The 18,924-nt window shown below is 39.6% G+C and overlaps 1 protein-coding gene and 1 long non-coding RNA gene across 5 annotated transcripts; both read right to left on the bottom strand.

Moving 5' to 3' along the window:
* Window positions 1-5,290: 5,290 nt before the first annotated feature.
* On the bottom strand, window positions 5,291-7,168 carry LOC110929510. Of its 4 annotated transcripts, none has more exons than XR_004889265.1 (3): window positions 6,336-7,168; window positions 5,758-6,261; window positions 5,291-5,673 (listed from the first exon to the last, which is right to left on the bottom strand). It is a non-coding gene; the product is annotated as an uncharacterized LOC110929510 (long non-coding RNA). The 4 variants fall into 4 exon arrangements; XR_004889264.1 differs by having other exon boundaries at window positions 5,758-6,714; window positions 6,798-7,167; XR_002587188.2 differs by having other exon boundaries at window positions 5,758-5,846; window positions 6,075-7,166.
* Window positions 7,169-14,851: 7,683 nt separating this feature from the next.
* On the bottom strand, window positions 14,852-15,604 carry LOC110931942 (bromodomain-containing protein 4-like). The gene has a single exon (XM_022175311.1). The coding sequence runs from the start codon at window positions 15,602-15,604 to the stop codon at window positions 14,852-14,854; it is 753 nt and encodes a 250-aa protein (XP_022031003.1).
* Window positions 15,605-18,924: the final 3,320 nt, after the last annotated feature.

The raw sequence follows: 18,924 nt of genomic DNA, 5'->3' as shown, positions 1-18,924 counted from the left end.
AATTTGTGAGTTTAGTGAGTGTTAGGGTTTTGAGAGTGGTTGGTCGCCCTGCCCTTCTCTTGATCGATTCCAGACACATCTAAGGATGTGTTTGGATTTTGATTTATTATGTTTTTAATAACATAAGTTTCCATTTTGGCATTTTTAGTCCCTCAATAACAAACCAAGTAAATCTCTAGATGTTTTATCTCAAGTTTCTTTGTTATAACTAACTTTGCGACTAAGTGGGTTATTTATCCTAGTCAGCTTACTTTCGTTTATTTTAAACTTTATAATTCTAATATAAAGTTTTGTATTTTCGGGGTGTTACATCTTGAATGATTACGAATGCTCGATCAAGTACCATCCGGGCAAGGCCAATGTTGTGGCCGATGCCCTCAGTCGAAAGGATACTACACCTAAACGCGTGCGTGCATTACAACTTACCATCCAATCTAGTCTTCCTACTCAGATACGAGATGCTCAGGTTGAAGCATTGAAAGCAGAGAACATTAGGGCGGAGTCCCTACGTAGATCAAGGAAACGATTAGAACAAAAAGAAGACGACGCATACTACGTAACAGGGCGCATCCGGGTCCCACTATACGGAAACTTACGTGAACTGGTGATGGATGAAGCACATAAGTCTTGTTACTCAGTACATCCTGGTTCGGATAAGATGTACCATGACCTAAAGACTACATACTGGTGGCCTAGTATGAAGGCACACATAGCAACTTACGTTAGCAAGTGTTTGACTTGTGCAAGGTTCAAGACTGAATATCAGAAACCATCGGGCCTACTCAAACAACCCGAGATCCCGAAATGGAAATGGAAGCAAATTTCGTTACTGGCCTGCCCAGATCTCAACGCGGAAATGACACTATTTGGGTGATAGTGGATCGATTGACTAAGTCTGCACACTTCTTGGCCATCAAAGAAACAGACAAGTTCTCTACTTTAGCAGACGTTTACTTAAAGGAAGTGGTTTCGAGGCACGGGGTGCCAACTTCCATTATTTCCGATCATGATGCACGTTTTACTTCTGAGCTGTGGCAAGCAATGCACAAGTCTTTTGGCTCACGTATAGACATGAGCACCGCTTATCATCCACAGACAGATGTGCAGTCTGAATGCACCATCCAAACCCTTGAAGACATGCTTAGGGCATGTGTGATTGATTTTGGCAATGGTTGGGAAAAGTATCTAGCGTTAGTGGAATTTTCGTATAACAACAGTTAGCACACTAGCATCCAAGCTGCTCCGTTTGATGCATTGTACGGACGTAAATGCCGATCACCGCTTTGCCGGGCAGAAGTTGGTGACAGCCAAATCACAGGTCCAGAACTTGTGGTAGACACAACAGAGAAGATTGCTCAGATACGGCAACGAATGGCGGAAGCTCGTCACCGTCAGAAAAGCTACGCTGATAAACACAGGAAACCACTCGAGTTCCAGGTTGGGGATTGAGTGCTACTCAAAGTCTCACCTTGGAAAGGTGTAGTTCATTTTGGCTAGCGAGGCAAAATCAATCCGCATTATGTCGGACCGTTCGAGATCATTGAGAAAATTGGCAAAGTCGCATACAAGTTGAATCTACCTGAAGAACTCAGTGGAGTTCACAACGTTTTCCACGTGTCAAATCTGAAGAAGTGTCTGTCAGATGAGACCCTCATAGTTCCTTTGAAGGAGCTCACAATCGACGATCAGCTGCGATTCGTCAAGGAACCAATTGAAATTACAGACCGAGACGTTAAGATTCTCAAATGCACCAGAATACCGCTTTTTTGAGTTCGTTGGAACTCCCGTCGTGGCCCAGAGTACACCTGGGAACGAGAAGACCGAATGAAACTCAAGTATCCCCAGTTGTTTGACAAAAGTGCAACCACTACTGAGGCTGAAGCTACTGCGGAATTTCGGGACGAAATTCCAAACCAACGGGGGGATGATGTGACGCCCCAGGAAAACTAGAAACCACGCAACCTAACTAGCTTCCTCAGTAACCACGTGCTAAATTTCGGGACAAAATTTCTTTCAAGTTGGGGATGATGTGACAACTCGAGTTTTCAAAGGTTTTTCCTCACAAATGTGTACTAGTAATTCACTACGTAGCAATATGTGCACCTTGTATTGATTGATAAATGGTTGTATTGTGTATGTGATGTGTTAATAAGTTTAATAAACTTAACTGTTTACAAATGAAACCACACACGACGAAACACTAGGGTTTTGCCATAGGTTATCTCCACGAAACCTTAGAGGTTTTGTCACATACTCAACTCGACGAAACTTAAGGTTTTGCCATAACCCACACGACGAAACCTGGGGTTTAGCCGGCCCAGGGTTTCGCCAAAGGCCATTTAGGGCCCAGTACGGCAGGGCTGGTATATATTACGTGAAACTGTTTCGGTTTCCACATTCTTAACCAAGTGAAAACCCTAGAACCTCTCTATCCTTTGTGCGACGACAACCATCACCTTCTCTCGAATTTTTATCTGTGCATCTTGAATCGGTTAGTGTGTAATTACTTGATACGACTACTTGATTTAATCAGTTTGTACCTTGTATGAGTGTTATGTGTGATGAACCTGGTGACTATTGTTTTATACTGATTAGGGTTTAAAGATGCTAATGATTTCTTGCATGATAATTAGTGATGATTGATTCGTGATGATTGTAATCTCTTTTGGTTTATGGGTTATTAGAAAACATACATCTTAGGGTTTCATGAAGCTGATCATACTATCTAGATCATAATCATATAATAATTTTTGATGATAAGGAACCAGTAGACATAAATGATTACCAATTGTATATATGTGATGATTGTGTAGACTGTACGAGAGTTTACCGAACTGTTATGCATCGGGTATGGGTTGCAGGTATGATGATCAATGATTACTGTGTTGTATGATAACCGTAGGATCGATAACAGTGCGAAACGGCTGATAAGGATGATTAGGGTTCTGTATGATTAACTGATGTCACGAAGTAACCTATGCATTATGACGAAACATTGATGTCGATGAAAACCTGGGGGTTTCGCCGAGGGTGATAACGACGAAACCTTAGGGTTTCATCAAGTGAGAGTCATGACGAAACAGGGGGTTTCGTCAAGGGTTAAACAAGCACAGTAACTCGGTTAGGTCTGTAAAGGGTTAACTGGGTTAGTTAGTTGTTAATGATAAGCATGACTTGCATGAGCTTGTATAACTGTTAAATGCTATGTGTTAGTTGTTGCTCGAATACATGTTATGATCATGACTGTTACTTGAACTATGTGATTATCAACTGATTACGCATGTATGAACACTATAGGCTTGGATTGAATTATTTGTGAGCAAGTAGTTAATCTTACCGAGCAAACCGAGGTGAGTTCACACACTTTCTAAGGCATGGGATTCCCGGTGGTTGGGAATGGGTTAAAGAATTAAAACAGAACCTGCATATCCTCCTTGGGTAGGATATCTACGGCCATCCTCCTAGGCTAGGATGCCAATATTAATCATGCGTATTCTCCTTGGGTAGAATACGTACGTTCTTCCTCCTTGGGTAGGACAACAATCTTAAACTTACTAGACAAAACTCTATCCTAAAGTCCCTCATTTTTATATCGACTTAATCGTCGGGCCAATGGCGAGCGGGTCATTAGTTAATAGCGCTATTAGGGTTGACAAGCCTCACACCATGGCGTTCAGACGGGCGTGTACTAATGGATCTGGGCACTTACTCAATGAAGATAGACATTGACGTAGGGCACAACTATTGTTCGTCAGTTGTCGATATGGTAACGGTTAATTCGTTCACATGGGGAAGCCCCCACTGATTATGGATATGGATTGGGAAACAAAGATACTGGTTAACTCATGGTTTACGAAACAACTTATGGTTTTCAAAACAAACTTGTAAAACTAAACAACCAACTGTGAACTCGCTCAACTTTGTTGTTGACTCGTTGTTACATGCCTTGCAGGTCCTTAGGTACTTATGGAGCTTGCGAGGCGTAGTCGTTGTGGGACATGGACAGATGTGTACCATGTTAAACATTTGAAACATTTAAACTTATGCTTTGTTTTTTTAACATTATGCTTCCGCTTACAACTTAGATTATGTTTTGTTTGGACACCAATTATATTGTGTTGGATTTAATAATTACTTACATGCTTGTTCACTATGATTGGTGGCTTGATCCTGGTCAGTACGCCTCCAAGCGGTGATACTCCGTATGTGGATCTTGGCCAATAAGGTTTCACCATGTCATGTGGGTAGACCCGCCCAACGCCCGGGCTAAATCCCATGCTAATGGGGCCACGCCCAAACCCAAGCCCACCCAGGTGGTGACTTGAACGTTTCTCTCCAACCCACGCCCCAACCCCGCCCCATACCCCATAGTCTAATGGGAATCACATGTGTGCCATGACACCACATTTAGTTGGTATTGGTACAGTATAGAACAACACCCATACCAATAAACGGTATGGTTTACTCATACAGCCATACTTCATCCATTATTTGTTTTTAACTATTTTGCTTTAAGTGTACGAGATGTAGATAAAGTTGTTCGGCGGCCAACTCGAACCAAGTGAAGGTTTGCTCGAACTCGAATCATTTATAAGTTAAGCAGCTAGGCTTGGTTTAAGTTTACATTATCGAGCAAAAAGACAAGGCTCAAACTTGGTTTGATTTATTGCTAAGCAGCTCAGTTTGGCTTATTGCTTTGATTAATCACCAAAAAAAATTGGTCTAAATTTCCTTTTGCAGGAGTGTTTGATTTTTCATGCAATGGGCTAAATTTCCAAAGAAAGAAATTAGCATATCTTATCCAAGCCTCTCCATTGCATTCCATTTATAAAAATAAAATCTTGATGCTTTTCTATTTTATATCCTATGCCTTTTATGTGGGATCATCATAAAGTGCTATTGCATTGCTACATGTTATAATAGGGATGAGCAAATAGTAGCAAATACCGTCCCGATCCCATCCCGATCCCACCTCACCACCTTCAATTGTTATCAAATTGTTATCAACGTTACATCAAGGGTTGTACCAATAATTGTGAAAAGAGACGCTCTGGATGCACTAAACTAAACTTAAACCTTAACTCGAAGCCTTCAGTTTAGTCTTTATTTTTATAAATATTTTTTTACTTGTTTGACACAGTGACCCATTAAAACCAACCACATAATTACCATGCTCAGTGTTAGACCAGGCAAAACGGGCAGTGTAGGGCGGGAAGCATGCCGAGTCAGGACGTGAGTGTTATATTTCTTACAATCAAACGCTAGAATTTTCATCTCGGTACAAAGAAAATAGTAAAAATATGATATCTTCACCATATCACCATCTACTTGTAATTGTGGTACAAAGAAACACATAGCAATATCCTATGTGTTTCAAACGATGACAACAAATTGCTTCGAAATAACATCCACATCAAAGTAAATGAGATATGCATAAGAAATAGGACTTAGCGGAATTTGATCGGAACCTCACCGGCACCCTAGTTTAGGTCGCTGAAATTTTGCTCTGCCAAAATATCTCAGTAATCTTATTACACCAATCTGGCCAGCAACCACATGTTCAAATAGAACTTCACAAGTTGAAGAAGGCAGGAGGAATCATGCAGAGAGAAGAAACGATCTAGTAACAAAAGCCTCTCGCCTTATGGTTCCAGCAAGAATCTTTTCTACCACCTGCACGAATGTTAAAACATTAATAAGACCAATAAACAAAATTTAAAAAAAAAAACAACCAGATTTGATTTGTTAAAATCATACATGTGGAAGAGATGTAACAGTCTGCTCGTTACTGCTTCACATGTGATTTTGAAAAACCCAAACGTAACTGGCACACACATTGCATACATCTACGCACATACACGCACAACACAATCATCAAGTAGGTTAACCAAGCCAATTTGAGGCGTTTCCTTTTAGAAAAATGTATGCATTAGCAGGTCTTAGGTGACCTTGAATATATAGCAAAAGAGACATACAATAAGATAAAAGTGTCTTCTACGTATTACACTGTCAATATATATAATTTTCTAATTAGATAATAAGTGTAAAAGTAGATTGAATAAAGATTGATGTACCAGCTGGTTGCTACCACTATGACGTTTATGGTATGTGGTCTAGGGTCTACTGCTAGTAGAAAAAAAAAACAACAAACATCATAACCAAACTATGATGATTAATCACTTGAGTGTGAGCTGCTTGTACTTCTTTGAGAACCATTCCTTTAGAATAGACTTTCTTCTAGCAAATGTTGACTCAAAAACTCTATAAAATACATCAATCAAGCATCAGCAGTTTAGCAAATAACATACAAGTGTCTCAAGCTTAGTTACATGTACCAGTATAAGAATCAAAGTAATTTTGGATCAGAATGCCAAAACCTGCGCTTCAAATTTTAATCTCAACCCGTAAACTCCATACTCCCAACAACAATAAAGAATAAAGTACAAAAACAGATTAATTCATAGCTTTAGCCCCTTGCTTTATCAGGAACCAACGGTAGTCAAATATCTCTGCATCCAGACTCTCTCTTCAAATTAGGCCTTGATAGATCTTCAATTACATCTGTAACTTGAACATTCACTATATCATCAAATTAACTTGTAGATTCAAAAATTTGATAGACGATTTAGGGCTTTGAAGAGTAAGGAGGTGGGGTCTGAGTAGAAGAGAAACTGAAGAGTTGAAGAAAGTGTAGTTGCAAATTGTAACCACCATCTGTTTGTTCACTAATTGCATTATAGAAACATATACACACACAAAAAAACAAACAGATTTGTCCATTAACAATGTACACATACCAGAAATCTCGTCGAAAACCTAGTGGAATCTGTTTATGGCGCTCGTTTTCACTGGTGGTTGGCGGAATACTTAATGCTGTTAGAACCCAAGCAACGCATGCTACCACCACTTGAACCATAGCCACCATTGCTACTTCTTGACGCAGAAGAACCGTTGCTGTAGAAAGAGGATGGAGTGGTGGTGGAAGAGAGCCTTGTCTCAGATTTGAGATTTGTGGAGCTCAAACCCTTTTCAAAATTCAAAATTCAAAACCTGAATCTCAATTTGATGGAGCCAAAAGTCCAGAGAGAGAAAGGGGGGTTCAGGTATACACCCTTGATTTTAAAGGGGGTGGGGGGTTTTTGAGGGTTCAGATTAATCAGATTAATCAGATTGAGTCATTTGGATTAAAGTGAACAAAGTGCTTTAAAAGAACCCTAAAATGTTTCTACATATGGTATCTCTTAAATTTCACATTCTCTTTCTTATATACATTATATATAGTAATATATATATATATATATATATATATATATAAACAAAGTTTACATAGGCTTTGTTCAACCAAAAAGTTACATGAACATGTTAAGAAAATAAAGATGAACACTTTAAAACATGATTTTTGAACTAAACATGATTTCATAAGTTCATAATGCTTCATGATAAGATTTTTAAGTTTATATTATTATTTTGAAAGATCGGAAAATTGTTGATTTGAAAAAGTATATAAAATCATGTTTATAAAACATGGAACAAGTCCATAGTAAAAGGGAAACCATGGAAAAAATTTTATAAAATTTAATCATGATTATACAAGTTATGTGGTCATCTAGGTTATCAGTCATAACCCAGACAAGTTATATGGTCATCTAGGTTATCAATCATAACCCAGACGACATACTTGGTCATCTAGGTTATTAGTCTAGGTTCAGTCATAACCCAGACAAGTTATATGGTCATCTAGGTTATCAGTCATTTGTCATAACCCAGACAAGTTATCTGGTCATCTAGGTTATCATGCATAACCCAGACAAGTTAAAAGTAATCTTTAAACATGACCAACCTATTAAGATAAACCCATTTTTATAAGAACACATGGGCTACACCCATTCAAACATAAACCAAGAAAGCAAACGAATACAAGAACCAAAAAAACCAAATTCAAGATGAGATACTTGTACGAAAAACAAACGTAAACCTAAGTGTCTAATGAAGTTAGAACACTTGTAGGTTGGGAAACAAACAAAGAATTTGAAATTGAAACAAGATTTGCTTGGAACGCAAATTTGTGAGTTCATGTTTCCCCTTTTACTTTGAACGTTTATAGTTTTACACTTTCGGGGATGTATACATGTTACAAATAGTATGATGATACGATGAAACTATTTTGATCACATGCGGATAGGTGTTTAAAATAAAGGGACAATTAATGAATAAACACGTACCGAGGAACAAACAGATAGATCTATTTGGGTTTTGGCAAGCCCCACTCTTAACGACAGCAATAACCACGATCGCTAAGAGTGCCTTTGTGTCCAAACTAGTGTGGTAGACACACACGATAAATTGTCAAGGTTTGGTTGCCTCCTATTCTGGCATACAAATTAGTGTCCTTGCAACACACTGATGATCATACAATTTTTTTTCATACTATACAAAAACGAATTTTGTTACTTCAAATGTTTTGGAGACTCATTTGATGCGAAAACAAAATAACATGAATTCACTCAACTTTCGTTGACGTTTTCAAAATTTAACATGTATTACAGGAGATTAGTGGAACGGCTTTGGGAAAAATATGTTCGAGTGGTTATCAAGAATGCAAGCTTTTGAGATGTCATCCGTTTTCAGTTGTTATGTTGTGTGAAACTATTTTGAACATTGAACAATGTGGTTAAAGTTGTAGTTGTTTTCAATTCCCGAACAAGATGTTTGATATGTAAACTATGGTTTCAAAACAAATGTATGGATGAACATCCTTTTATGATTTACATATGTTGTTTACTCGATTGGTTGTAACGATTGCCGCTCTCGTCACACCTCGCCATACGCTTCCGCATAAACCGAAAATCGGGGTGTGACAGACCTGGTATCAGAGCATCAATTGTAGTTAACTAAGATTCTTTTGAGTCTAGTCTACAATTTCAAAATGATGTTCTTTATAACAAGCGTTCTACATTATGTTTTTACAAAGCATCCACTAATACAAAACGAAAATGCAAGGATACTATGTAGTAGTATTAAACGATAGTTCGAAACAATAATACCAAAGACTAGTTTACTAGTTTATTTGGTATAAATCTATGGGGTTTAGACACGATAACAATAAGTCGAACTTGAAACGATAAACGATATAAACAACGATGAAAACAAAAGAACAATTGCCCAAAAATTTATTAATTATAAGTTGTTCACATATGTACATTGTACGGATTGTTTTGCCAGGGCCATGTCATCCCGTTCAGACTCAGATTCAGCGGGTCACGCCTCTGATGCCGACTACATACCATTAGATGATCCTATCCCACATGTTATACTCATTTCCGATGAAGAGGTTTCCGACGACGAGTGGATGGACATTGATTTCCAGCCATTCGCCCTTCCTGATCCCGATCCAGCCGACATCCCATAGGTGGATGACGTCCTTGCTATGCCCCACTTTCATGACATGATCATATTTGGCCACCCTAAGGGTGAGCATGTTGTTGCATTCTTTCGATTCCACTCGATGTTGTAGGCCCCGAGGGCGGCAATGACGTCCCTCATGTTGTTGATCCTATACTAGATGACGATGTTGAGGACATGGTCATCCCTGTTGTTCCGGTCCAGCACCTTCATGATGATCTAGGCATCGGTATTGGTTTTGATATTGTTGTTCTTGTGGTTGCTCATCCCGATGCTACCACCATTGATATTTCATCTTCATCCCCTGCAACACCTTTGACACCATCCCCCAGCAACGTCTATTGAGGGGCGCGTTAGCGCTTAGAGGAGGATATGGCTTATGTCCGAGGGGTCATTAGTGTATTTACACCCCTACCCCCACCCCCACTCTAGTCTTGGTATGTGGTCGCATTAGGAGGTAGGTACCCTTAGCAGGTTGGAAGACTAATAGAAGAGACTTTTTGAAGATATATATAATATCAACTTGAAGACAACGAAGAACTATGTGAAGAAAAAAAAATCTATTTTGTACTTGTATTTTGTTTATGACATGGATTTTGGAGTAATATAACTCCTAACTATATTTTGTTTCTTCACAAACATTTTGTAACAAGTTGACATCTATATATATGTATGTGGTATCTCTTCTTTTATGTTCTGTTGTTGTTGGATTTGTTTTTATGTTGGTGATGATTTTGGTATAGATGTTTTTGCGCGAGATATGATCGATTTATCCCATTTTGGTGTATGTATGTGTTGTGGTGATGTGTTACATTCTATTTTTGAGCCCATGAACGACAATATTTATTTTAAACATTGGTCTAAATTCTTCTATATGATTTTCATATGAAGATTCATGGCGCCAAGAAGGAGGAATTTACGTAACGTTTAAAATCCTTTACCCACGACTCAAGCTGAGCTTGATGCCTTACTAAACCAATGCATCACGGATGCGATTGCACAGCACGAGGCAACCCATGGTAATCGAAATGATGGGCCGAGAGTTCAACCTCCACCAGTAGCCCAAAATCCTGCTAACGGTTGGTTACTCTTAACCTTTCAAAGGAATTCTCATTAATATTTATTGCAAAATACATATTTTTGACAATTTGAGAACCAAACATTTCAGGATGCACGTATAAACAATGCCTTGATTGCAAACCCTTGAATTTCAATGCCACAAGTGGTGCCATAACTTTCGTTCGTTGGACGGAGAAAATGGATTCCGTCATTCGCATGAGCAACTGTACCCCAAATCAGACTGTGTTATATGTCTCGGGTATGTTCAAGCCTTGTCTTGGTGGAATCTACAAGTACAAATTTTGGGAGATGCAACTGCATATGCCATTACGTGGGATAGATTGAAGGAGATGATAAGGGAGAAATATTGTTCGAGGGCGGAGTTACAAATGTTAGAAACGGAGTTTTGGAATCTAACAATGGACGGACCAGATATTTACGGGTATACACAACGATTCCATGAGCTTTCACGAGTAGTTCCATATATGGGAACTCCGGAGTTTAAACGAGTTGAGAGGTATAGTTGGGGATTGGCACCCCAGATCCGGAGTATGGTCACATCTTCACATCCTACCACGGTCACTGAGGCCATCACGATCTCTGTTACTCTGATGCGGGCCCAAGTGTGGAGGAGCGGGCTATTTTGTATTTGGAGGCCCAAGATCGTGTAACAAAAGGGGCTTCACTAAAATGGCTCTAACTTAGGCTACGGGGGTCCGTTTTGGGCATGCAACTAGGCAAAACGAACGTGAGAACGAGCTCCATCTTGCTGCAAATGCCTATGGCGGTTTGGGTCATCGTCCGGGCCAAAGAACGCTTATTTCCATGAGTTATTTTATGTTTTGTGTTTTTTAGTGGGTTTTTTGGACTTTTATTTTGTTCTAGTTTTTGGCCCAAGTGTGTTTTAGGCCCATTTTAGAATTTCTGTCTCTATTTATACGTTGCTAAAGCTAATGAAAAGTTCAGACTTGAATTTTGACACAATCAGTTTTTTCGCTTCAAATTCTGTGCCTTTTTGGTTGGAATCTTGGGGGTTGGGGAAGAACACACGGGTATTCTTTGAATCAACGTGTTTGATCTTCGTTTCCATATCACGCGCTACATCAGTTGGTATCAGAGTCGAATTCCTGGCTCAAAATGCCTCCAAGGAGAAACAACAACAGGCCTCTCGATGAAGTGTATGAACGGGAGTTGGAGCAGCGACTTATGGCAAGAGTGGATCAGCGGTTGGATCAAGTGGTCGATCAGTTGACTGACCAGATGGCCAACTTGATCAATCGTAGGAGGCAGAGACCCAATGATGGGTATGGTTCTGATTTTAGTAACCCATTTGGTGGTGGTTCGACTTCCGAAGACGATCAGGAAGGGCGACCAAGGGGTGAACGTGGAGGGGGTAACAGGCGTTGGGATTCTGGGATAAGGATTGATATTTCAAAATTTGATGGGTCTTGTTTGAATCCGGAGGGGTTCATCGATTGGTTGGCTACCGTGGAGGAGGTGTTTGAATACGAGGAGGTGCCTGAAAATAAGCGGGTCGCCTTGATCGCTACCAGGTTACACGGTAGGGCCTCTGCATGGTGCCAACAATTGAAGTTAACACGAAACAGGCTCCGGAAGTCAAGGATCGTGACATGGACCAACATGAAGAAATGCTTGCGGTCCAACTTTTTGCCTCATAACTTTCAAAGGTTGATGTACCAGCATCTGTAGAATTTAAAACAGGGGGCTAAATCGGTTGATGATTATACCACAGAGTTTTACCAGTTGATTGCTAGGAATGATATTCAAGAACCAGAGGAACAACTTGTTTCTCGGTATATTGGGGGTCTGAGGGTTCAAATCATGCAGTCCGTGAATCTTTTTGACCCGTTAACCATTCCAGAGGCACACCAACGGGCGTTGGCCTTTGAGAAGCAAAACCGTCGGGTAGGCGTTTCATTTACCCCTGCTGGAGGAAACGTTGGGTCGGGCAGTGGGGCACCTCATGGCGGGCCTAGTCAGCAAAGGCCGGGGGGTAGCAATACTGGGCCTACTTCTAAGGGGGTAGCAGTAGTGGTCCGAGATGTTTCAATTGTGGTGAAACAGGCCATCGTCAAGCCGAGTGTAAAAAGGCTCGTAAAAGACACTTATTTGCTGAGTCTGAGGATAATCAGTATGAAGAGTATGAGAATATGTAGGACCGTCATTGACAGTCGTGTGAGTCAATCAGAGCTAGCAACTACCGAAAATGCAGCGGAAATACAAAATCGACATGAATCAAAGCAGAAATGGAGTAGAAACAGAAGGAAATCACATTAAAACAGTTTTCTCATTGATCTTTCACAAAATACACGAGCAGCAGTTCGGCTACACGGGAGACATGAACATACAAAATGAGAAAACAACTTGGGTATTTATAGGGGTGAGGGTTTCGCTTATATGACATGTCCCTTGGAGCGAAACCTCAAGCTAGTGATTTCGCTCTTATGGCACATGTTCATATAAGCGAAATCTAAACATGAGAATCTAACTTTTACACTTCAACCCCCTATACAATACATAATTAATACATCTAGACCCTATACATTGATCAACTAAGACTAAGACGCAGGCTTTAGACATTCGTGCACCAACAAACTCCCCCTTGGATATAGCCAACTCCCCCTTGGATATAGCCGCAGTCTTCAGTCTTGGTCTTCGGGTCTTCACAACGACTTGAACTTTTCTTCGTGCTGCTTAGGCTTCCTCCTAAGAGCGTTCCTTATCATGTCGTTCTCTTTCTTTCTCTTCTTATCCTCTTCAGCTTGAATGTGCATCCATTTACCTCTGTTCTCATCAAGCTTTTGACGTTCACGAGCAGCTTTCCTTTTGACTTTCTCCTCGAGTGACCACCATGAAGATTTCCATTTACTTTCAGAGTTGATACTTTTCTGAAAGCAAAGGGTTGCAACTCGCTGAAATTGCATGGCCTGCTCTCTGTCCTCTGGCTGATAGTGAATTTTGTTTCTGAAAAGACATTCGATATCCTTTGCAGAGCAATTCACAAGCCACATAGGATCATAAACATGAATCTCTCTCAATTCTCCACCTGCTCTGTAAGTAATCACTGCTTCAGTAGTAATACAACTATAAACCCAGCCCATGAAGCCTTTGTAAAACTCTTGCTCCATTGATGGCACTGGTATAGTCTTCATCGTTTTAGGCTTTTTCACATTCAGTATCGTCTCTTCAACACCTGTCACTGGATCTCTTCTTGTAACTCTCTTCGGATAGTGTGGCTTCCAGTGTTTGAAGTCTCTTAAAGCCGCGAACTTTATCAATCCCCACATAGCAATGTCATTCTTCCTGACAGGATATTCCAAAGTTCTAACCTTTAACAATTCATCCACATCCCACCATAGAAGTGACATAATATCATGTAACTTTTCAAAATACTGAACACCGCATTCTCTTCTGATTGCATACGCATTAATTTGCGGTAAGAATCCCCAACTAATAATGTCACCGAGAGATACGCTTCTATCACGTTGATAGTACTTCAAAGGCCGTTTGAACTTCCTCTCGTGACTAACTTTGAACCATTTCTTTCGTTCTTCCTTTGCCATATCCTTTTGAGTGCCATCAAAGTTTTTATCTTTCAAAATTTCAGCAACTTTTCTTCGCACCTCATCACGATTCTCCTCAGTAAAGAATTCCATCAACGTTGGCAACTGTGAAGTATCTTCATTAATGCTTTCATTATCCGTCCAGTCTTCGACTTCAACTCTATCATATAAGTCAGCCTCTTCAACATATCGATACTCATACTCAGACTGTTGATTTATGTCAAAGGCATTCAACTCTTCTTCAAACTCGGCGTTCATTTCTTCTTCAAAATCGAACTTAAAGTCAGGATTCACCATGCGAGTCATTTCCTTAATTGCTTCCAACGTGTAAGTATGGAAATGCTCTCCTTCTTCACGATAAGTATCCAATCTCAGAATCAACTTCTGAGCTTGTTGAACATTATGTGCATCTCCTGACTCCCCCTGTCTATCAGCTCCCCCTAATTCTTCGTTCACGGAATCGTTCATCAAATCATCAACATTCTTTTCAGTAGAAGCCTCAGTAACCTTCAACCCTGTACCACCCTGAGCATCATCGTCATCATCGTCTTTACCAGAACCATGACTGCTTGCAGAATAGACTTTCTCATCTTTGTCACCTTCCTCTTCATCCTCCTCTTCTTCATCTTCTTCATCACTATCACCAATCAACTCATCAAGAGGAGTATAATCCTCAAAAAGACCAGAAACAGCAGAGATAGGTCGGGATTTTCAACAACCATAGAAGGAACAATCGATCTTTCTGTCACTGCAGAACTTCCTTCAACTCCTTTACCTTTTTCTTTCATCTGTTCATCTATTTTGGCTTAACGTTCTGCTCTGAGCTCTTCAACTTGCAGCTCTTCAAACTTTTGCTCTACAGATGTTCCGAGCTTGCTTTCAACAACTTTATTCAACATGTAGAACTCACGATCTCTGAAAGCTTTAGCTGCTTCAAGTTCTTTGTTCTTCAACTTGAAATACTCATTTTGCTCATCACGTCGAGTCTTTTCTTCTTCAAGCTCAGCAATTTTCACCTTCGAGATGTCTATCTCTGACTGATCAGAATCAATCTTTTTCACCAACTCTTTGTTATCATTCTCCAACCTCTTCACATGCATTTCTAAAATTCTTTCACGATCCATAACTTTCTTGTTTTCAGCGGTTCGCTTTTTGTTCTCAGCAATAACTTCATCAACCTTCTTTTCAACATTCTTTACTTGTGAGGTGTTTGCAAAATCAAAATCTCCTACATCATCAAGGCTCACATTCAAATTTGAAGGAACATTAGGAAAGTTTCGGTACCCCGTAGAACCAGGTGTTAGTTGACCTTGGGTGAGTGGATGTGTTTGAAAAATTTCTTGCGATGTAAGAAGGGTTTGTTGTGGTGGTGGTGAATGATGCAAAGGTGATGGTTGTCTTGGTGGTGTTGGTTGTTTAGGCGGTGAAGGTTGTTGTGGTGGTGTAGGTTGTCGAGGTGGTGATTGGATTGGTGATTGTGGTGGTGTTGGTTCATGTGGTGGTGTAGGTGGTTTCTTGGTTTCTTTGGTTGTCTTCTTCTTTAGCACAATCTTCGGCATATAATCTTGGGTGTAACTTTGCGAATCTTTGGAGAAACTACTTTCTTTCAAGCTCCAGCTTTCTTTCTACCACCTAGAGGAGATTGTGATTCTGAGACATGTTCTGGAGAAGGAACGTAAGCATCATCATCGTCCTTTTCCTGTCTCTTTCTCTTCCTCAATAACTTCTCTTGTTTTGTAGCTTCCTGAATTCTCCGTAGACTTTCAGCTTCATCAACTTCCTCTTCTAAAGAACTCGAGGAGCTTGTAGTGTCTTTATCCACATCATCTCCCTCAATGTCATCAATAACTTTTTCTTTCCCTTTCTTTGCTTCAACATTAACAACTTGATCAACTTCAGCAACCACTGTTGGCCCTGTCTCTAAGACTTCAGTATCAAACAACAACTGTTCATCAACATTAAATGGATCTTCTTCCGCAGCTACCACTGCCTCATCTTCTTCAGGTTCATCAACCAATAACGTTTTTGCGACTTTCTTTTGCTTCTTCTTAGGTTGTGAAGAAGATTCCTCAACCTTTTGAACAATAGGAGTGGCCTTTCTGTGTCTTCTTCCTGTTTCTTTCACATACCATTCATTCTTGGTGTTTTTGAAATCATTAAGAATTTTTAACTCTTCAGCATACATACACTGCCTCTTTCATCTCAGCTTCATTTCTCCAGTTCTGGTGATCATCTGGATCTGGATCAACATAATTAGCATCTTTTATAAAACCAAAGAATTCAGCACCAACTTTCGGTTCTGGATGATTCGGGTGGTATCTCACAAGCTGTTTAAGCGTATCATTACTCATGTGTGATTGTATCAACAAGTCATTCTTTATGTTTCTGTCAATTTCTGGATAAGCGTGATCAATTAAAATCTGTACGAACCTCGGATACATCCAACTCTTGCTGTTTGTCTTGATATTTTCAGCCATATAGTGGAATACAATATGTGAGAAATTATACTTTTTGTTCAACACTAATGCTGTAACCATATTCATTTGATAATCTCGCATCGTATCATAACTTCCTTTTGTGTGGCTCAACGACATCAATACACAGTGAATAAGGAACTTGTATGGTTTCTGAAACTTCGACTTTAAATAGTTCCCAGCATTCAAAGCTCCTTGATAACCCATTCTTAGCATACAGCCTTTCACCATTCTTTCTGGAAATCTCCTTGGCGATTCTGCTTCATCTGGAAAGTTAACAACTTCACGGATAAGCGCTTCAGTGACTAGAATCTTTTCCATCTTGCCATGCACCTCAACAATTGACAAAATAACTTTGTTCTGATCATTATAGCTTGCATTTTTCCAGAATCGTTCTATGTGAGATTTGTACAGTGGTCTTTGATCAGTAAGCGCTTTTTGGATGGGAATACGACCCATAAACTCCAATATACCACTAAACTTTGCCAACTCTGGGTTTTTCTGAATGTCCAAATCACAACAACTGTTGTGAAGAGGATCAAAGACAACGCTGGAACCCTGCACATCATCATCACATACACTGAATCAGAATTACTTAGAAAAATCTCAAAAGTTTACAAGTGATTACAAAATTTTCAATTGAAAACCCTAAGTGCATAATGAGCGAAATCAGAATTGACATAAGAACGCAATCTTATCATATGAACTTAAGAGCGAAACCATTTTTGTACACAAAAGCGGAATCACTAAGTGTGCAGATGAGCGGAACCACAAAATGTACAGATGAGCGGAACCACAAAATGTACAGATGAGTGGAACCATCTAACATGACAGTTTGAGCGAAATCTCTATCAAACACTCAAAAAACTCATCAAATCCCAAAATTGAAACCACTAATCTGTTAACATGTTAATTTGGACACTAAGGGTTTGTTTTAATTTCAATTTTGATCTCTAAAACCCCTTAGATCTAAACCTGCAATGCCCATACTTTGACAATCATCATCAAACTTCAGATTTGTTACAATTGATGCACAATAATATGATCTACACACTAAGACGACTGTACATGATTGTTTTCAAGTGTCAATTTGACAGTTAATACCCTAAATCTAAGTTTATGTTCAACACATGGCCGACAGTTCAAATTAAGTATGATTCAGGTTAGATTGAAGCATAATCAACCTTGCCCATGATTGTAAACTTATGAAATCAACAAGATCTGTAGAGATTTGGGCAGTAATTCGCCTGAAAACTGATGATTTAGGGTTTCGCTTCAAGTCGCCGGAGAGGATAGTACGTAGGAGCGAAAGGGTGAAAAATGACATATGAGCAGAATCAGACAACTATTTATACCCGGTCTGATTTCGCTCTTAAGACCATTGACATATAAGCGAAACCTCATGGGTCACACAAGCGAAATCACATGAAGCATCTATGAGCGAAACCGTGGTTTAAGTGTACTTATGAGCGAAATCAATTTGAAATGTGACACATGAGCGAAATCAGGGTGTTGTTTTCAAAAATTTAACTTTTTAACCCTTTTCTGATTAAACACCGTCACACCCAGTTAACCAAGTCCAAGTCAATGACCTTGGTCAACTGCTTGGCCTACCAAGTCCAAGTTAATGACCTTGGTTGACCGAATTATGAAGTACGTTGTATTTCATTCTGAAAATAGTTCAAATGAATTAACTTTTGAACATTTTGAACTTTCAAACACCTTTCAAATTGTCACACACTGTACCAATCACTGTTTTGCATCTCTAGCTTACCCAGCCCTTATCAAACTCAGACATGATCTGCACTAAGCTTTGATCTTCTGATTCCCAATGTCAGTTGTCGAAAATAAAATGAGAAACTAAAATCTTTTTGGATTTTTAACTGGATAAACTGAAAACTGTACACACAATATTTTTGTGAGTGTGTTAGGGGATCATATCAGCTGCCGACAAGACACTAGCACCGTTAAGCTGTTATTTCATTTTAAGCATTAAACAATTCGTGTGGATTGCCGATATACTGATCCTCTTAAATTCTCACAAAACTTTTAACCTGTTCGGGATATAGAATTAGTGTTTTAGGACTTAAATATCTACATGTGTCCCACCTCAGTATATACTCCCGTATCCAGATCCCAGTATTCAGTCTTACAGGTGAGTATACCACAGCTGATATCTGTTCAGGGGTAGGTGCGAGGGCCGTGAGAGCTCAGGTTGATACTTCCATATACGCAGAGATATGACGACATCGACTTTAAGGTGTGTCCCCTTTAGAGGATCTTTTGATTACAACAGCAGCGACTATCAATTTTATTGTTTCATCAGCTTGCTGAGAGAGATGCTATGTTTCAAGCATTTGCAGAAAGCATTATCCGGGGACTAGGTCAGTACTTCCATACAGCAG

Source organism: Helianthus annuus, chromosome 3 (genome assembly GCF_002127325.2).
Source record: "Helianthus annuus cultivar XRQ/B chromosome 3, HanXRQr2.0-SUNRISE, whole genome shotgun sequence".
In the NCBI taxonomy this organism is placed as follows: Eukaryota; Viridiplantae; Streptophyta; class Magnoliopsida; order Asterales; family Asteraceae; genus Helianthus; species Helianthus annuus.
Note: the sequence above shows the minus strand (reverse complement) of the source record. Positions and strands in the feature narration are given on the sequence as shown.